This window comes from Microcebus murinus, chromosome 11 (genome assembly GCF_040939455.1).
Source record: "Microcebus murinus isolate Inina chromosome 11, M.murinus_Inina_mat1.0, whole genome shotgun sequence".
Lineage (NCBI taxonomy): Eukaryota > Metazoa > Chordata > Mammalia > Primates > Cheirogaleidae > Microcebus > Microcebus murinus.
In genome coordinates this window covers 24,704,854-24,726,717 of record NC_134114.1, presented here as the reverse complement: position 1 = coordinate 24,726,717, position 21,864 = coordinate 24,704,854, and the positions used below count along the sequence as shown (strand labels likewise).

The following is a 21,864-nucleotide window of genomic DNA, read 5'->3' as shown; positions in this document are numbered from 1 at the left end:
CAGGAAAGTTTCCTTACAGTTCTCCCTTAAACGGAAGACAGCTTTTTCCTAATTAATTCTAAGCTGTTGCTTCCCAGGTGGTTCATGTCTCTGCTAACACAGAAAATGGTATTTGTACAACAACACACTAAGTAAATTAAATGGAGCTTTTGAGCCTTGGATAAGGATACTGCAACTGCAGGCGTCAGACGTGGAGCTCTGGCCACTCATGTACTGTGCATTCTCCCTGAGAACTAACTCCAGGATCTGATGGGAAGGTTTGCTTTTAGACCACTCAAAAGTGTGGTAGACAGACTGGTGCTGCTCTATGACCTCTTTTGTTACCAGCCTATAAAAGGTATTTGTAGAAGAAAATAAAGCAACTAACTGTATTACTAAATGTATTGTTTAATTCAGCTCACATTTTGGGGGTAGCGAAATTCTTTTGATGAAAGAAGCAGTATATTGATTTGCATTCTATACTGAAGTTCCTTATCTCCTTACCTTCTTGCAGAACAGTGGTAGGCCTGCTACATTCCAGGCCTCCAGGGATCAGCACATGCCAACAGAATAGTCTAGCTTATTCCAGGCTTTTAGCTTCAGAATTTTCTTTCTTTCTTTTTTTTTTTTCCAGCTTGTTCACTTGTTTAACAAAAGCAAATTTGTCCCTGTTTTTAGATGCTTTATGTTGAGAGGCTTTTAGAGTTCTCGTAAATAAGTTTTATATAAGAGAATGTTCATTCATTTGTTTTTGCTACTTAAAAAATTATCTTAATTTGGGAGGTAGAGGCAGAAGGATTGCTTGATCCTAGGAGTTCAAGAGCAGACTGGGCAATATACCAAGACCTCATCTCTACAAAAAATTAAAAATTAGCCAGGTGTGGTGGTGTGAGCCTATAGTCCTGGCTACTCAGGAGGCTAGGCAGGAGGAGCTCTTGAGCCTAGGAGTTCATGGTTACAGTGAGCTATGATCACACCGCTGTACTCCAGCCTGGGCAACAGAACTGAGACCCTCTTAAGAAGGAAGGAAAAGAAAAATTGTTTCAGGTAACAGTAATTAAGTTGGAATGAGGTAGTACTGTATTCAGACTTGTCTCCATGTTGGCTTTTTTTTTATTGTGGTTAAAGAAAATAAAATTTACCATCTTAATCATTTTTAAGTATATATACAGTTCAATAGTTTAAGTATATTCACATTGTTGTAAAACATCTCCAGACTTTTTTCATCTTGGAAATCTGAAACTATAATTATTAAACAATAGCTCCCTCTATTCCCCTCTCCCCAGCCCCTGATAACCACCATTCTATAATACTTTCTGTTTCTATGAATTTTACTCAATACCTGGTATAAGTAGAATTATGTAGTATTTGTCATTTTGTGACTAGTCTGTTTCACTTAGTATAATGTCCCTAAGTCCATGGATTTCCTTTTTTTTTTTTTTTTTTTGAGACAGTCTCGCTCTGTCGTCCAGGCTAGGGTGCCATGGCGTCACCCTAGCTTACAGCAACCTCAGACTCCTAGGCTCAAGCAATCCTTCTACCTCAGCCTCCTGAATAGCTGGGACTAATTTTTTTTCTATTTTTTAGTTGTCCATCTTATTTATTTATTTATTTATTTAAGTAGACATGGGGATCTCGCTCTTGCTCAGGCAGGTCTCGAACTCCTCAGCCTGGCAGAGTGCTAGGATTACAGACAGACATAAGTCACCACGCCTGACTGGATTTCTTCCTTTTTTAAGGCCAGATACATGCCATGTATATATAGACCACGTCTTGTGTATTCTTCTGTTGATGAACATTTGGATTGCTTCTACCTCTTAGCTCTTGTGACTAGTGCTGCTGTGAACATGGGTGTGCACATATCTCTTGGAGACTGCTTTTAATTCTTTTGGATGATACATACCTAGAAATAGGATTGCTCGATCATACAATAGTTCTATTTTTAATTTGGGGGGGGACATTCATACTCTTTTCTGTAGTAATTGCACTGTTATACGATCCCACCAACAGTGCACAAGGATTCCAGTTCTCTCACATGACTCAGATGCTGCTTATTTTTTTTTATAGTAGCCCTTCTAATGGATATAAGGTGATAGCTTATTGTGGTTTCTATTTGCATTTCTCTGATGGATTAGTAATGTTGCACATCTTTTCATATTCTCATTGGCCATTTGTATGTCATCTTTGGAGAAATGTCTTTTCAAGTATTTTACCTATTTTTTAATTGGGTTATTTGGCTTTTTGTTGTTGAGTTGTAGGAGTTTTTTTGAGGCAGAGTCTCATCCTGTTGCCCAGGCTAGAGTGCCGTGGCATCAACCTAGCTCACAGCAACCTCAAACTCCTGGGCTCAAGCGATCCTCCTACCCAACCTCCCAGGTAGCTGGGACTACTGTGTGCTCACCACCATGCCCCACTAATTTTTTTGTTTGTTTGTTTCTATTTTTTGTTGGCTGGCTAATTTTTTCTATTTTTAGTAGAGACAGGGTCTCACTCTTGCTCAGGCTGCTCTCGAACTCCTGCCCTCAAGGATCCTCCCACCTCTGCTTCCCAGAGTGCTAGGATTACAGGTGTGATCCACCATACCTGGCCATGAGTTCTTTATATATTCTGGCTATTAATCCCTTATCAGATATATGTGTTGCAGATGATTTCTTCCTTTCCATATGTTGCCTTTTCATTCTGTTGATTGTGCCCTTTAATGCTGCAGTCCTCAACTCCAGGCTGCAGACTGGGCTGCAGATTGGTACTGGTCTGTTAGGAACCAGGCTGCACAGCAGGAGGTGAGTGGAGAGTGAACAAATGAAAGCCTCATCTGTGTTTACAACCTGTATTTACAACTGCTCCCCATCTGCCTCCTGTCCCATATCACCCCGCCCCCATCAATGGAAAAATTGTCTTCCATAAAGCCCATCTCTGGTGCGGAAAAGGTTGGGGTACTGCTGCTTTAATGCATAGAAGTTTTTAATTTTGGTGTAGTTCCATTTGTCTACTTTTGCTTTTGTTGCCTGTGCTTTTGGTGTCATATCCAAGAAATCATTGCCAGATCCAATGTCATGAAGCTTTTCTTTCTCCTATGTTTTCTACTAAAAATTTTATAGTGTTAGCTCTTACATTTAAGTTGCTGATCTATTTTGGTTAATTTTTGTACATGGTGTTAGGTAAGGATCCAACTTCATTTTTTTGCTTGTGGATGTTCAGTTTTCCCAGCACCATTTGTTGAGGAAACAACCCATTGAATAGTCTTGGCACCCTTGTTAAAAATTATTTGACTGCATATGCAAGGCTATATTTCTGGGCTCTCTGTTCTTTTACATTGGTGTATATGTCTGTCTTAATGCCAGTTCCACACTGTTTTGTGGAATATTTTATTTTATTTTTTAGAGATGGGGTCTCACTCTTGTTCAGGCTAGTCTCAAACTCCTGAGCTTAGTGATCCTCCCAGCTTGGCCTTCCAGAGTGGTAGGATTACAGGTGTGAACCACCGCACCCAGTCCACACTATTTTGATTATTGTAGTCTTGTTTACTGTATTTGAAATCAAGGAGTGTGAAACCTCCAACTTCATTCTTCTCTTTTAAGGTTCTTTTGGCTATTATAAGGTTCTTTTGGCCCCTTGAGATTCTGTAGGAATTTTAGGATGTATTTTTCTTTTTCTGGAAAAAAAAAATCATTGGTATTTTGATAGGAATTGCATTGACTCTTGAGATCACTTTGGGTAGTATTGACATCTTAATATTATGTCTTCTAATTCATGAACATGGAATATCTCCATTTATTTCTGTCTTTAAATCTTTCAACATTTTGTAGTTTTCAGTATACATGTCTTTCACCTCAGTTAAGTTTATTCCTAAGTATTTTGTTCTTTATTTGATGCTATTATAAGTGGAATTGTTTTCTTAATTTCCTTGATAGATTGTTTACTGTTAATGTATAGGAATGCAACTGATATTTATGTGTTGATTTTGTATCCTGCAACTTTGCTGATTTTGTTTGTTGGTTCTAACAGTTTTCTTGTGTGGAATATTCAGAGTTTTCTATGTATAAGATGATGTCATCTGTGAACAGATGCCTTGATCCTTTCCAATTTGGATGCAATTTCTTTTTCCTGCCTAATTGCTCTGGGTTGGACTTGAAGTACTATGTTGAATTGAAGTAGCGAAAGTGCATGTCCCTGTCTTGTTCTTGATCTTAGAGGAAAAGCTTTTAGTCTTTCATCATTGAGTATTATGTTAGCTGTGGGCTTTTCTTAAATATCTTTATTATGTTGGGTATGTTTCCTTCAATTCCTAGTTTATTGAGTGTTTCTGTTTTTGTTTTGTTTTTTAATGACAAAATGGTATTGAATCTTGTCAAATGGTTTTTGTGCATCAGTTGATATGATCATCATATCAGTTGATATGATCACATATGTGTTTGTGTTTCATTTTGTCAGTGTGTATGATTGATTTTTGTATGTTGAACTTGTCATCATATTTTAAACTATTTAAAAACACAACTGTTGCAGGAGAATAGATGTAATAGTTAAGAGCACGTGCACTGCATCACACTACTTAGGTTCAAGCTTTTCCTCTGCCACTTACTAGTAATTACATCTTTTGAATAAATGATTTTCTGCTAGGTTTCTATTAATTATAAACCTTACTTTGCTGTAAGTGGTAGTTTTATTAATAAACTTAAGCAATTTCATTTTCCTGTGGCATGATAGAAACTTTTTGCTTAAATGGATAACCCAAGACCGATTAAATGAATGGTGAATAACCATTACAGATTCAAGTTAATGGTCCGTATCATAAAATAGAGGTTCTCGAAGTTTTTAGTTTTAGGACCCTTCTAACACTTAAAATTATTGAGAATCCCAAACAGTTTTTGTTTATTTGGTTTAGGTTGATATTTTGCTATATTAGAATTAAGAAATTTCAAAATACTTATTAAATCATTTAAAATAAGAACAGTGAGCCGGGCGCGGTGGCTCACGCCTGTAATCCTAGCTCTTGGGAGGCCGAGGCGGGCTGATTGCTCAAGGTCAGGAGTTCAAAACCAGCCTGAGCAAGAGGGAGACCCCGTCTCTACTATAAATAGAAAGAAATTAATTGGCCAACTGATATATATATAAAAAATTAGCCGGGCATGGTGGCGCATGCCTGTAGTCCCAGCTACTCGGGAGGCTGAGGCAGAAGGATCACTCAAGCCCAGGAGTTTGAGGTTGCTGTGAGCTAGGCTTACGCCACAGCACTCACTCTAGCCTGGACAACAAAGTGAGACTCTGTCTCAAAAAAAAAAAAAAAAAAAGAAATCAATTGGCCAACTAATATATATATAAAAATTAGCCGGGCATGGTGGCGCATGCCTGTAGTCCCAGCTACTCGGGAGGCTGAGGCAGAAGGATTGCTTGAGCCCAGGAGTTTGAGGTTGCTGTGAGGTAGGCTGACACCACGGCACTCACTCTAGTCTGGTCAACAAACGAGACTCTGTCTCAGAAAATAAAAATAAAAAAATAAAATAAGAACACTGAAACCATTACATATTAACCAGAAATGTTTACAAAAAATAACTAATTTTTTTAAATAGTGAGATTAGAGGCATTGTTTCACATTTTTACAAATCATTTTAATGTCTCAAGACTGTTGGATTCTCAAATCTGCTTTCAGTCTGTTGCACTAAATTGTTTGAATTAAAATATACAAAGTCAATCTGGCTTCACACAGGTGTGTAATTGAAAAAGGGAGAACCTTATGACCCTCCTAAAAGGGTCTTAGGGGTCATTGGATCACATTTTGAGAACCACTGTTATATAGAAACTAAAGAGTTAAACTTCCCAGAGACCTCCGCCTTTAATGCATTCTGGTTTTATTTCTTTTGGTGTTAACCTCCACATCATTAAATAACATGCCTCTTCTGCTATTTCATAATTTATCAACTTTATGCATTATATTTTTATTTCCTATAGTCATAGTTTAGGATTTAGTATATAACCTTCTCATTTCTCAAATTTCCAAATTCAGTGGTAGGCTATTTCTATTACTTCAGGAATACACTCTATTTCTAGTTTCATAAAAAATAGACAGTATCTCAGTACTCTCTAAGAGTCTTGAAATTCTTGTGCTTCAGTTCCCCTCTTTCCCCACTTCATCCTCCTACTTAACCTATAGTTTTACTTGTGATAAGATTTACATTATGTTCTGTAATCATGGTTTATCTTCTTTAATTTAGGTTGATTGTAAAAAAAAAAAGCCTGTTTCATTATTATGACTGTACAAATAGTATTTACTGTGGAGCCAAGTACCATTTTATGATTATAATGCCTGATGCATTCCATTTGACAGTCCTATGCCACTTTATAGAAAATCTTCCTTAGGCTTCAGTTCAAATGGATTTTTCCCTTTTTTACACTGTACTAATTGCTCAACTGTGAAATCTTTCACCAGAACCATGCCTTTCTTGAGCACTTTTATATTTCCTAAAGTCTTTCATTACCTTATTTAAAAAATCTTAATGTCAGTGACTTGATCACGTCCTCAGATTTTTCTAAGCTACTTGCCTCTACTATCTGTTCTGTCTAGTCCCTGTTTTCCTGGATGTTTTTCTCCCAGAGGCTTCTGTCCTTCCTCTGATTCTAGTCTAAGCTCTCTACTCTCTGGGCCTGCTGCACCTAGGGTTTTATCTTTGTTCACTGTCTGCATGATCTCACTTTTGTTGGTTTACTTTTTGGTTAGCCTGGGAGTATATCTTCATGTAGCTTCCTAAGAAAATGTATATAGGGGGTAAGCTCCTCATCCTTGAATGTCTAAAAAATCTTTATTCTGCCTCCATAGTTTGGCTGAGTATAGCATTCTACGTTTATAATCATTTCCCTTGAATACTGAAGACATTACCTTATTGTCTTCTAGCCACTAATGTTACCAATAAGAAGTCTAATTTTATTTATTTGTGTTTTTTTCCCTCTCTGAACAATTGAATGATCTTTTTTTGTTTTGAGATGTAAAATGCTGTGTCTGTGGGTTTGGTTCTTTTGTTCTATTTTGCAGTCCTATCGGCCCTTTGAATTTGAAAATGTTTGTTTCCCTTCAAGAGTAGGAAATTTCTTTTCTCTTTGTTTTTTCCTTTCCTTTCTGACCGGGTCTCTCTGTGTTGCCTAGGCTGGTCTCAAACTCCTGGCCTCAAGCAATCTTCTGTCCTCAGCCTCCCAAACTGCTTGAATTATAGGCAAGCCACCACACCCAGCCTTGTCTGTTCATTTTTAAGAAAAAAGCAGATTGCCTATAAACTCTATTTCAGTAAGGCCTCTGGCTCACTTTTTGATAAGTAGGCAGGGAGCTGGCCATTAATTTCCAGGGTAATCTAAGAATATAGAGTGTTTTTACTCTTTAATATTAATAATTTCCTAGATATTTTCTTTTTCTTTTTTTCCCCAAGAGAAGTTCCCTTTTGTTTTGTCTGACTCTTGATGTATTTCTTAGCCTTTCTTATACATATTATTCTTGTATGATTGTTTCATGACTTATTAGTTTGTCCCAGTTTAAAACTGACTGAAGCTAATTAGATTTTATTTATTCAGAAAGGATGTTATCCACATAGAAGCTTCTGCTATACTGGATGCTTAGTAAATGAAAGTCTTTTCATATTTCACAAGTATATTTTTATGGCACAAGGCTTGGGTTTTTATTTAATTTATGTTGTTTTATTCAAGAAATAATTTAAAGACAGTTAAGTTTTGTATTATATTCGGGAGATAACACCTTTTTTTTAAATTTTCCAGACTAGGCAAAAATCTTGATTTGACCTATTTTGCCTTTTTCTTTTTTTTTTTTTTTTTTTGAGACAGAGTCTCGCTTTGTTGCCCAGGCTAGAGGGAGTGCCCTTGGCGTCAGCCTAGCTCACAGCAACCTCAAACTCCTGGGCTCAAGCAATCCTTCTGCCTCAGCCTCCCGAGTAGCTGGGACTACAGGCATGCGCCACCATGCCCGGCTAATTTTTATATATATATTAGTTGGCCAATTGATTTCTTTCTCTTTATAGTAGAGACGGGGTCTTGCTCTTGCTCAGGCTGGTTTCGAACTCCTGACTTGAGCAATTCACCCACCTCAGCCTCCCAGAGTGCTAGGATTACAGATGTGAGCCACCACTCCTAGCCCTATTTTGATTTAAGATTAACTTATCTTTAACTAATTTGAACTTGATTTGACCTGAATTTTTTTTTTTTTTTTTTTGAGACAGAGTCTCGCTTGTTGACCAGGCTAGAGTGAGTGCCGTGGCGTCAGCCTAGCTCACAGCAACCTCAAACTCCTAGGCTCAAGCAATCCTTCTGCCTCAGCCTCCCGAGTAGCTGGGACTACAGGCATGCGCCACCATGCCCGGCTAATTTTATATATATATTAGTTGGCCAATTGATTTCTTTCTCTTTATAGTAGAGACGGGGTCTTGCTCTTGCTCAGGCTGGTTTCGAACTCCTGACCTCGAGCAATCCGCCCGCCTCAGCCTCCCAAAGAGTGCTAGGATTACAGGCGTGAGCCACCGCGCCTGGCTGACCTGAATTTTTAAAAGTAAATTTACATTTAGACTTGACCACTAGATAGCTAATTGAATTAGTATAGTCTAGCGTGGTCATCTACATCATGTAATAGGTGGTTTTCTAAGATATTTAAAATTGAAAGAGAATTTTCGGATGGGTTTAGGATAAAAACCAGGGAGTCTTTAATCTGAACATCAGTTCTCTGCCCTAGCCTGTGGCCTACTAGGAATTGGAACTAGATTATCATTTTTTCTGATGCTTTTGGTAAAGGAGATGGGGTAAAGAGACCTGGCTATACAGAGCAGAATTAGGTTAGGCTGAGCTTCAGGGATCTGAAGTAATATAGTCATTGCTAAATGCACTGACATCTTTTTATTTGGTTCCTACAGTAAGTGACTATATAATTTACTGTTCAAAGAGAGACACTTATGAGAGTAAAAGAGAATACTGTTAATAATTACACTGGGGCAGCAGGCATAAACCAGAGCATATTTTCATTCCTTCTCAAGTCACATAGACTTTGAGGGTTAGGATCAGAGGCAGTAAAAGTCAAATTGTCTGCTTGGTTGACTTGACATTTCCATTCTCTTCCTACTTTTTGTCCTATAGGACACGTTTAGGGGACCAAGAAATGTGGACAGATGGTGGAAAAAATATTCCTCGTATGCAATGTAGTCTGGATGTGTAAAGTACCCTATTAGTACATGTTAAACATGAATTTCACAGACATGGTGTATATATTTTAAATACAATCTTTTTTTCTCACTTCTAGGAATTTTGAAGAAGTATAACATGCTATTGGCATTTTTTTCTTAAGGATGTGGAATTGTTCATAGAAAATGTTAATCCCAACCCAGTTTCCTACTATTACAATGTAAACTTTCCTTTCCCTGTCTTACTGGCATATATGTAGAAAATTTTAGCTAGTTTTATTCCAAGTAGGAATTATAAGAGTTTCTTTTGACTCTTAAGTTTTTTTGTTTTGGGGGGTTTTTGCCTTTTTCATATTGGACTGAAATCTGCCACCCTGTAACTTCCATCTATTGGTTCTAGTTCTATTCTCTGGAGTAGCATGGAGTAAGGGTCTTCTATTAGAAGACAGCTGTCACCTTTTCTAGACTGAATTTCTCTAGGTCTTCCTCTTTTTATATGAAATAAAACCCATCTGTAAGCTATACTTTGATTTCTTTTGGACACAGCCTAGTTTATCAGTGTTTTCTATAACACAGTTAAAATATGATGGCCCCAAATTTTTTAATGCTGTAACCCATGAGTCACATACTTTAGTTTATTAGTGTAGCTTTGGCTTATGTCAGGGTTTTTTTTTTTTTTATTTCTTAGCTATTCTTAACTGTTGGCTCATATTAAAACTTGTAGTCAGCTAAAACCTGCCAGCTAAATAACTGTTGGCGCTTTCCTTTTTTTCTGAAAGTGTTTCTGCCTTGGAAATGTAGCTTTAGCAAGTGGAATTGAGTGTATTACTCAGAGAACCTAGAACAAGAATTAAACATTTTCATATGCTAACTTTGGTAGGCCTTTGGTTTTATGTGACAATAGGCTCTCACCTTAAACACATTAAGAACTTTATCTAGAAATTCATTTGATTACTGAAGATATTTTGCCTCTTTAAGGTTTAAATGGTTATAATTGCAAAGTATCCAACTTAGGTCTCACAACATGTGCTCTTATATTTTTAAGAGAAAAAGAAATTTATATAATGGAATACCGACTCTAAGCTAGAAAATTTACCTAAAATAATAGATATTTCATTGTAGGTTTTGTACCCTAGAACAAGACTTCTCAAGACTTCTCAGCAGTATTGACATACATATTTTAGATAATTCTTTGTTGTTGGGGGGTGTCCTGTGCATTGTAGACTGTGTGACAGCATCTCTGGCCTCTATCCACTAGATACCAGTAACACATATTACCACCACCTTCTCTGCAGTTGGATTATCAAAAATACCTCCAGATGTTTCTTTTGACCATATGTCCCCTGGGGGCAAAATCTCCCCTAGTTAAACTATAGAACATAATAAAGAACTTTGTTATATGCATATGACAGATACTTTTTTAAATTCCTTATATCAATTTTTCTTTTCTGCCTAATACTGTTTCTTATCCTAGTTTGTTATCCCTGCTTTTAATATGATCTATGACCTGAAACAATATGTGTGACTGTATAATAAGATTAAGGAATAAAAATGATATTAATAGAACAGTACCAGATACAGTATTGAGTAGGTTTATTGAGTTCAAATACTTGGCCTTTTGTAGTCCATGATTATATTACACATCAAAAAGCAAATGTGCTTTTTATTTAAGTTGGTAAATAACTTTTTATTCAAGTTATTTATTCCTGGATTTTAAAATTGTATTATATTTGTCCTTCTCCACAATATAGCCAGCAGCCAGCTTCGGGTGTAGCCTATTCTCATCCAACTACAGTTGCTAGCTACACTGTCCATCAGACTCCAGTAGCTGCTCACACAGTTACTGCTGCCTATGCACCAGCAGCCGCCACAGTTGCAGTTGCCAGGCCTGCTCCAGTAGCTGTTGCAGCTGCTGCAACAGCTGCTGCATATGGAGGCTACCCCACTGCACACACAGCAACTGACTATGGTTATACCCAGAGGCAACAAGAAGCACCACCACCACCACCTCCAGCTACTACACAAAACTACCAGGTAAGAAAACTACTAGTTTCATCACCCTTAACATGCAGGCGTTAGTGGCCTCAGTGTATAATGTAATGCTCAAGCTAGTGCTTTTCATACTTGGGTCTTCCAAAATATACATCTAATGATAGAAAAAAGTGACTAGATATTCACAGGTAGTTTAGGGACATAGTTGAACCACTAAGTTTCCTTGCAATGATATACTGATGTTTGCTTTAATTTTTAGAAGGTTTTGCATTAATTACTGGTTAAATAATTTGACCTCAATTTTATATATTAAAGAAATTAAGATAGAGAAAAGCTGTCCCTTGTTTGTACTATGGCATTATTTATTCATTTGAACACAGGTATGTCTTCTATTTTGAGAATCATCGGCCTAAGCTATAGGACAAACATAATTACATATTTTCTTGAAACTTATCCTAGGTAGAAATTCTGTTGTCTGTACAAGCTGTTCTTTTTTAGTATACAGGATAAATGTACAGACAACAGAATTTGAAATATAGATCAACAGTATTAGTCTTTGCTGTTAATTTTTGGCAAATTACTAAACTTAGAATTCCTTTTGATGTATGTGATTATGTTTCATTATGTCCAGAGCCAGAATATGATACATTTTGTTGTTTTTAATAAGGTCTTTGAACCCCGTCATTTTCTGGGCTCTGTCTGCTTCTTCAGCCTTTCCACCCCTCTACATACCTTTCCACCCCTCCTTACTTTATGGAGTGCCGGAATTCATCCAGCTTACCTTGATCTTTGTTGAAAAAAAGAAACAATGAAAAGGCTAGAGTAATCACAAAGCTTAGTAACACCCAGATGTTCTTTTTCTGATACTGTGAGATTCATCTTTAAGGCAAAATTGCCATGAGTTTTTAATAAAATTAATTTTTACTTAAGTATTACTTTTAAATGTTTCAGTGATCGGTCTGATTATAAAAGTTAAACATGTTGCTAAAATGCTTTTGCTCTTATTTGATGAAGTCCAAGATGAATCCTCTTTGTATTGAATTTGATTCTTTGTGTTTAGGTCTGACATAAAACTACATATTTGGTTTCTTGTTTTCCTTTTTTTATACAAGAAGGATATATTTTTTTCTGCCACTTGTCTCATAGCAAGATTTTCTCTCATTCCTTTTCTTTAGGACTCGTACTCATATGTAAGATCCACAGCTCCTGCTGTAGCTTATGATAGTAAGCAGTACTACCAACAACCAACAGCAACTGCTGCTGCTGTAGCTGCCGCTGCCCAGCCTCAGCCTTCTGTTGCTGAAACGTACTACCAGACAGGTGGGTTTTATAAATACATACAATTTCATTATAAACTATTGAAGTATATGATTTGGGATATTTTTTAATGAGGATAAACTTTTGAGTCCATCTAAACTCATTATGGTATGTCACCTTGAGAGTCACGTTCTAGCCATATCCTTTTCTTCCTCTACTAGAATGCCTGAGTCCTAAAGAGAAGGCCGTGGCAGCAATTCATAATCATGCCCTTATCTCCTAGAAATGTACTCCATTTCTAGACTTACAGTCTATAGTTCTCTTCCTGCTGAAATAAGCTATACAAAACAAGCTGTGACAATAGCTTCTGACCACATTCTTATCTTTGCCAGAAATGCCCAAAACATATTATGTTGCCAGTTACGTTATAACTGGTAGAAACTCTTTAATGGGCCCATATTTTTAATTCATCTTTGTCTGATCTATGACAACGGTTGGTTTCTGTCATAAGCCACTTATAATGTTAAATACAGTATTTAGAATGGTTCAAATGTAGGAAGTGTTTTGTTGCAAAAATGCCTGCATATTTGTAAACTTTAAAAGATGAATTTGGGCTGGGTGTGGTGCTCATGCCTGGAATTGGAGCAATTTGAGAGGCCAATGCAGGAGGATTGCTTGAGGCCAGGAGTTTGATATCAGCCTGAGCAACGTAGAGAGACCCCATCTTTACAAAAAAAAAAAAAAGTTAAAAATTAGCTGGGCACAGTGGTGTGTACCTATAGAACCAGCCACTCAGGAGGCTGAGGCAAGAGGATTTTGATTGAGCCCAGTGGCTAGAGGCTGCAGTGAGCTGTGATCATGCCACTGTACTCTGGCCTAGGTGACAGAGCTAGACATTGTCTCTTTAATGAAAAAGAAGAAAAGATTTTTATGTGTGTATAGAAATTTAATTGAGAACTTTTAAAACAAACCTCTGAGTTTTGAAAAGTGGGCAACTCATTTATTTTTTAAAAACCTGACAGTATGGATTAAGAGCCTTGGATTAGGAGAGAATAGAATTGGCTGACAGTACTGGCTTTACCACTAATGTGGGCAAGTACTTTTTACCTCTCTTCATCTCTGTTCTCTTATCTGTGAATTAAGTTACTGACTCAGATCTCTCTAAAGTCCCTTCTACTTGTAAGATTTTATGAGTCCCTTAAAACCACTTCGGGACCATGCTCACTGGCTGCAAAACCTTGCCCACAGCCAGCACTCATATAGTCCTCCCGATAGCTTGTGCTGTGCATTGACGACGAATCCATTTTGCTCTTGTGTGATGAGGAAAGCTTTAAAGCACTGAAAGCTTGTTTTACTTTACAGGCAACTTTACTTGTAATGTAAATAACAGAATAGGTAACATATACATATATGTTTTCATTACGTTATTTTTAAATGTTCACAATTTTATTTTGATAAATGAAAAATTAGAAAAGTCATATCACGGCTGTCGGATAAAGTTGCTGTGCATGTTCATCTGTGGCTGTTGACTATAGTCGACGCTGGTCCCAAAGTGGTTAAAAGTGGTTTTAAAATATTTTGAATTATGACTGACTTTTCTTATGGTCTCATATCTGTTGATTTGTGTGTGTAATAATCTATATGGAACTTCCTGATTAATTACTAAGCTTAGGTTATGCTTAAGAGTGCTGAATTATCTTAAGAGTCAGATCTTGTTTTAGCCTAAGTTCTGATATTGACTGTGTGGCTTTGTAAGTCATTTAGCTCTTGGATATTAGTCTCCTCTGTAAAATACTCGTCTGTGTGCTATATAGATCAAATTTCATAAGCAGATACAGATAAAAGCTCTAAGGTATCTTAACTGAGCATAAAATGAATTTGGCCTCTTGCCATTTGGGCCTTTCTCAGAAATAACATTTATGTGTTTCATTGATCATTATAAGTGATTAATTATTAATTTAATTGATTAATTTAGTGATTGATAGTAAGGCTAATAAGATTCTTTGAAAGTACATTGTTTTGAATATGGCCAAAGGAAGTAGAAAGTGTAGCAGAAATGTTAACAGTAGCCAATTAAGAATAACTGTGTACATAAGCTACTGACATTTGAAAAATTAAGTCAGTAGCACCTTGTGAGTTAGGATTAGATTGATATTTACTATGGATAAATGCAATAATGAATGATATATGAACAAGTTCCATATAATTAAACATTGTTAAAGTTTTTATGTTATACTTTGACCTTCTCTCCATTTTGTTTCTGGCATCAAACCTAAGTCACAAGTAGTATGACTAACCTAAATACACACACACCCCTTTTCAAAAAAAAACTTTATTTCTACTCGTTATAAGTAGTACTACTATTTCACTTAGTTGGAAATTTTGCCAAAATAATCATTTTGGAAATACATAGCATTTAGGATAAGAAGGTAAATTAGTTTACATACTTTATTTATGTTAGTAATAAGAATTTTACCCTTTTTGCTAAGAAGAAATTGCTGGCATAAAATTTGTAGTTAATGATGTTTAGACCTATTCTTTCCACTTTTTGGGATATTGGTACAGTAACTATAGTGGCTTACTCTTCTAATTTTCTGATATCTCTTTCCCACTTTAGCCCCCAAAGCAGGTTATAGTCAAGGTGCAACTCAGTATACTCAAGCCCAGCAAACTCGACAAGTGACAGCCATAAAACCAGCCACACCAAGTCCAGCTACCACTACTTTCTCCATTTATCCTGTATCCTCCACCGTACAGCCAGTAGCAGCTGCGGCTACTGTGGTGCCATCTTATACTCAGAGTGCTACTTACAGTACCACAGCAGTTACTTATTCTGGTAAGGCTGATAAACTATGTTTAAATGAGTAAACAAATTAGAGACTTAGTAAAAACTATCTTGATTTACTGCAGAATTATTTTACTCCCAATAATGGGAATTAAATTAATTGATAGGTGTTCATATAAATATATGTGCATATTGTGACAAATGGACCATACTGTAAGTTGTGTACTTTTAAAAAACAACAACAACAAAAACAACAACAGAAGATCTTAGAATATAAAATGTACTTTGGGTATATGAAAGCTAGTTATGAGTCTTGGGTCTAGCATTGCAATTAGAGGAAATAACAACCAGTCTTCTACAGGATCATTTCTCTTCTGACTTTTTCCAAATGAATTTGAAAACTCAAGGTTAACACTAAGGGAATACCACCAATTATTTGTATTATTTGTTTAGGCCCTCAAAGAGCTATTTCTTTATATTTATTTTCAGGGATAAGTAATCATGAAAATACCGGGTATCCTTTTGTAAACATTCATAAGATAATGGTTATGTAACGTACCTTTTGGAAGGACAGAGTAGCTTTATTTACCTTAAATAATTATTTCCCCTAGAGACGTATGATCACTAAAAGCTTACTATGTCTGCTACTCCTACTCATTTTTAGCTGAGGTAGTTCACAGTATTTTGGTGATTAAAATCACAAATTGGTTTTTTGTAGGCACTCAGCTTTGTACTGCTGTATGGTTTTTTATTGTTGTTTTACATTTTATTTATTTGTTAATACTCTGCCTTGATCCAAGGTGGCATGGACAGTTTCAGTTCTTAACTTTTTTTTTTTTTTCCGGAGACAGAGTCTCACTCCATTGCTCTGAGTAGAGTGCCGTGACATCATCAGAGCTCGCAGCAACCTCAAACTCCTGAGCTTGAGCAATCCTCCTGCCTCAGCCTCCCGAGTAGCTGGGACTACAAGGCATGCGCCACTACTCCCGGCTAATTTTTTCTGTTTTTAGTAGAGACAGAGTCTCGCTGTCACTCAGGCTGGTCTCGAACTCCTGATCTCTTGCCTCAGCCTCCCAGAGTGCTAGGATTATAGGTGTGAGCCACCGTGCCCAGCCTTACCTCTTTTTTTTTTTTTTTTTTTTTTTTTAAGAGACAAGATCTTGCTATCTTGCCAGGCTGGAATGCAGTGGCTATTTACAGGCACAATCCCACTACTGATAGACAGTTATTTTGACTTCTATTTTTGACCTGGGTCAGTTCACCCCTCTTTAGGCAACTCGGTGGTCCACTGCTCCTGGGATATTACCATATTGATGCCAAACTTGGTGCAGACACCTGATCAGCGCAACACACCACAGCCCAAACTCCTGGGCTCTAGCAATCCTCCTGCCTCAGTCTCCCAAGTTAAGCTGGGAGTATAGGCATGTGCCACTGCACCTGGCCAGTTCTTACCTCTTAATACTTTGTTGTAGCTTGTGTATTAGAAGAAGCCTAGCTACTAGATTTTTTTAAAAACTAATTTTTATTATTTATTTTTCAGAGCATAACCCCTGAATGACACTTTATTTATCAGAGATTTCTTGTCTCCTACTTTAGGGTGCTAGTTCATCATTGTAGGAATACAATGATGAACTAGGCAGGCATGGAGTGTTTGAGAACAGCAGTTTGTTGTGGCTGGAATACAGGATATTTGGGGTAAATATCAGGAGATGAGGCTAGAAATGTCAGTGTCTAAAGCCTTGTATGCTCCGCTGTGATGTCTGTCTTTAACTTACGGGCAGAAAGGGTGCCACAGAGGAGATCTTTAAAAATGGCGCAATGGGAGCAGATTTGTAAATTAACTGTGACAACCACATGGAAGTGAGGAGACAACATTGAGAACTTAGGCTGGACTGGTGAATGATGAGGGCCTGATCAAAGGCAGTTAGGGTAGAAAGGCATTTTATAATCTATTAAAGACATGGTAGAGGATATTCCCTATATAGGAAAGAAATCTTTTGTTAAGCTATCAAGAAACTATTAAATTTGTTAGAATTTCTAGATATGTCATTTCAGATTTTTTCTGGCCTTCTCTATGTGGTTTACTAGCTATAATTGTAACCATGAAATCTGATTTTTATTGTGCTAATTCATTGTTTTTCTCTTGGGCTTCCTGTTTCTCCTTTCTCTCTCGCACATACTCTTTCTCTGTCTTGTTACTTACACAATGTGAAGATAATTTTTGTTTACTGCTTTATTACATGACTAATATATCATTATTTTAAAATTAGAAACTATAAAGAAAAAAGTTAAACTACTGGACATCTACCCCTGGACACTAATTGTCATTAACATTTTAGTGCATGTCTCTCTCTATATATATATATACTTCCATGTAATATACATATGTAAATGTCATAGTTTTTTATAAAAATGAATTTATCTTTTACCTGTAATTCTGTAAACAACTTTCTTGTCACTGTGAATGTTCTTCTCTTGTCACTAAGTATAGAGGTATATTATTCCTTTGATTAATGTTTTTTCCTAACTTTTTATCTTCTTTTCTCTTAAAACCTATTTTCAAATGGTTCAACAATATGTTTTATAAGTTGTAGATGGCATGGTACTTTGCCCTGAATTCTTCAGAATGTATTTCCCAAGAATAAGGACATTCTTTTATATAGCCACAATGCCATTATTATGAAAAAGGAATTGAACATGAAAGCTTTCTAATATATAAATTTTCCCATTTGTCCAAAAATGTCTTTTATGACTGGGCTTTGTAAGTGTTTGGTATGTATGTGTTTATGCTTGTGCTTTATTTCAAATTTCTGGTCCAATCAAGGATTGTGGATTGTATTTGGTTGCCATAGTTTGTTAGTTTCCTTTAATCTAGAACAATCCCCTATTTTTTTGTCTCTCAAGAAATTTACATTTTTTAAGAGTTCATGCCAGTTGTCTTATAGATATGCCACAATCTGGATTTACCTGATGATTTATGTTTAGATTCAGGCAGTTTTTTAGGCAAGAGTAGTTTTCCATTTCATTACATAATAATATCAGGTTATTCCTTACTGATTTTATAATCTGTTAAAGACATAGTCAAGGATATTCCCTATGTAGGAAAGAAATCTTTTGTTAAGATATCAAGAAACTGTTACATTTGTTAGAATTTCTAGATATACCATTTCAGAATTTTTCTGGCATTCTCTACCTGGTTTACTAGCTATCATTGTAACTATGAGATCTGATTTTCATTGCACTAATTTTTTTAAATGTCTATTAGCTTCAACAAAATCAGAAGTAACCACCACTCCACTGGTTAAAGTGGTGTCTACCAGATCTTTTCATTATAAAAATACCTTTTCTCTTTGTAATTAACAGTAATCTGTGGGCCTGTTGCCCAGTGTCCTCTCATCCTATGGTGTTAGATCCTTTGAAAATCTCTAACTGAATCAGTTTCTACAATGGCAATAGCAAAATCCTTTCACATAGATTCTTAGGCATTCTTCTCCAAAGAAGAGCCCCTTCTTCCCACTTCTTTTTTTTTTATATTGCTATGGACCCATTCTATTTTATTCAGTGTACAGTTGTCCCTTGTATTCATGTGGGACTGGTTCCCACACAAATCCTCAGGTGCTTGAGTCCCTTATATAAAGTGGTGGCCTAGTATTTGCATATAACTTACATGATCTCTAGATTACTAATAATACCTAATACAATGTAAATGATATCCAAATAGTTGTTATACTGTGTTGAGGTTTTCTATTTGTATTATTTTTTATCATTGTGATTTTTTACTGTTTTTCCCCCCTAAATATTTTCAGTCTACAGTTGGTTGAATCCATGGATGCAGAGCCCATGGATATGGAGGGTCGACTATAGTATAATCCATTATTCTCATTTCTCTCTTTAAGGCTCACATTATTCCAATTTGGCCAATGGGATCTTTTTCAAATCAGCTCCTGATTCTTTTTGACATGTCCTCATTAGCTTTTGAATACTTCATTACTTTTTGGTACTGTAAGTTGTTATATGTTGAGCTTTCCCTGCCCTGGACTCACAATCAGCCATTTCCCAAAGGAGCCTTGGTTTCTTATATGCCAGTGGGATTTAGAAACCATTTAAATGGCTACATCATATTTTACTGTATGGATGTACTATATCTTTAAAGCGTGTATTTGGGGACATTTAATTTTATATTAGAGAAAAACTGGAAGCAGCACAGTATAGAACAATCCTTATATGTAAAGATTTGTTCATTTTCTCACTTCTTTCCCTAGAACAAATTCCTAGATGTGGAACTGTTATGGCAAAGAATAGGTACTTTCTAAAGATTATGTGATACACAGTGTAAAACTGCCATCCAAAGAATCATAAGAGTTCTGAGTTCTGTATCTGCAATATTTGGCAGCTACAATTTAGATCAGCTATTCTTTTTATCTGATTAAAATGAGGAGTTCTGGAATATTGCTGCTTACTAAATGGTGACTTGTAGCACGATAGATTTATTATTGAAATGATATCTTTTTGTTTATGATATGCATTTAAAAATTATATTTCAGCAGTTCTAATAATACAACTTACTAGTTGGTAAGCAGTTTATAGACGTAGCCTTATATTTATTTTCTCACAATACTTTTACAAGAAATGTACGTTTGTTTGTTAGTGGTCATAGGAGAATTTAAGGTGTTCTTTACCAGAGATCCAGAATCTTTAGCCCACCTTTTAGTTCATGCTTTGATGATTTTTTTTTTAACTAAGTAGTAAACTATAATTAAACTTGCCTTTTATGAGTTTTGGACTACTTATGTGCACATGGAGATTATTTTATAAATATTAAGCTTAACCTGGTGATTTTTGTGGATAAATTAGGTCAGTGTTTAAAGGATCTCACAATCTCTAAGCCTCAGTTTTCTGATCTGTAAAGTAAGGATAGTGAGATTTTCTTGTCTGGCTTATTGATCTGTTCTGAAAACTACACTGTACCTGGCATATTGCTTCTCATATTGTGAACTCTTGATTTAAAAAAACTAGAAGACCTACTCATCCAGCACTGTTGGCCTCTGTTGCCCTTATTCTGCCTTTTTTCCCTTGATACATAATTAATAGTTATTTTTATCATTTTCTATACAAAAGAACTGAAAGTCATTTGGAAAATGTCTATTGTAAAGATTTCATATAAAAATCATAGTCATCAGTATTACTCTAAAAACAGCTTTATGATTTTTAACTGGCAATTTTATGGTATTTAACAGTGAAATTTAAACTATTTTAAATTTGTGTGTTTTTGCCTATAAATTTTGGAATCATTTGTCTGTGAGCTTGATTATATTCTTTTATCACATTCTTAAGTAACTGAGGACATTTGTAGGACTACCAGTAAAGAGTTATTGATCTATGGAATTTTTCTTTTAACTAATCAGTTGTTTTCTGATTTTTTTTAAATCTGATCATGTGCTTATCATTGAGATAAGTCTACCCACTCTCATTTCAGATGTTTTCTTAGCTGTTACCATACTTTCTATTTTAAAACTTCATAAGTATTTATATACTATATAACAACCTGACATAAAAGTCTAGGAAGGCATTCACCAAAGGTTGTGAGACTCCTTTCTTTCCGGGATATGTCTAGTTCCAGATTCCTGTGATTCTGATTTTCCATGTATTCTAGTTCTCACCCTTCCAATTCTTGTTTTCTTCTCTGTGTGTATAGATTTATAAGAGTTAGTGGATCTTAAGTCTTTTCAGTATAGCAATCTGCATTTGAGAGACCACCTTTACTAAAAGCACCATTCCTTAAGTAGTTCTTCTATACTATCCTGGCAAGTAAGAATCTCTCTCTCGAGCCTTATATCACTTTATGCCCACCCATTACCACTTAAGAGAATAAAGAAATCTAAAGAAGTCTCTGAAATGTGGTGAATAAGAGAGTTTATCAGATTTCCAGAGATCTTACCTTAGAAATGGTGAGTTCTCCAGTTTCCAGATAAGCTTATATATAAAATTAGCAACTTTGTCAAATTTAAAATGTATACAGATGTTAAAATCTGTAAATCCCTGAACATAAACATTATATATATATATATTATGTCATTAGCTAGCAAAATGTACTTTCTCAGTGGAGACTGTAAATAATGGAAATATGTAGAATCCATATATTTAACCAGAAAATGCAGTGCTTTTTCATCTTTTGGAAGATGAGAACCAGTCCTTAATTCCAAATTCTTTTAACTGTTTTCCTATATTTTCATCTAAACTACAGTTCCATATCACAAACTTCTAAGCTTTATTTACCTTGCCTCTCCAAACTTCTGTCAGCTTCTTGCTTTTATCAGTTATACAACCCATCAGTTGATCAATGGGGCTCAAAATCTTGGTGTCATCTTTGTATGTTTTCTTCTTCTTTTATCCTCTTAGCCATCAAACATGTCAAATCTTACTTTCATGAGTTTTTGTTTTCACTATGTAGTCTTCTACTTCTGATTCTTCCTCAAATCCAACATGTCCCAAATTGTGTTCAGAAGATTGCACTTGGGAAATTACAAACAGATATTGTAACCATGTAAGTTTGTCACTCTTTCCTTCCAATTGAACTGTAAGTTTCTTCAAGGAAAGGACCAAATCTTATACTATGCCTCTATAACACCTGGCATGTGCTGAATAAATACTTATTGAGGACTTACAAAAAAGGAAGAAAAGATTTTTTTT

General features: G+C 35.8%; 1 protein-coding gene across 2 annotated transcripts in view; it reads left to right on the top strand.

Annotated features, from left to right (window-relative positions):
- Positions 1-21,864, top strand: part of ZFR (zinc finger RNA binding protein) — an 81,942-nt gene that overhangs the window by 14,337 nt on the left and 45,741 nt on the right. For both annotated transcript variants that reach the window (XR_002224921.2, XM_012738447.3), the window contains exons 3-5: positions 10,892-11,174; positions 12,308-12,452; positions 15,007-15,225. Coding sequence is in view for 1 of the 2 variants with exons in the window: in XM_012738447.3 (XP_012593901.2) it covers positions 10,892-11,174; positions 12,308-12,452; positions 15,007-15,225 (647 nt within the window). In the remaining variant the exon portion in view is untranslated. The remainder of the gene's footprint in view (positions 1-10,891; positions 11,175-12,307; positions 12,453-15,006; positions 15,226-21,864) is intronic.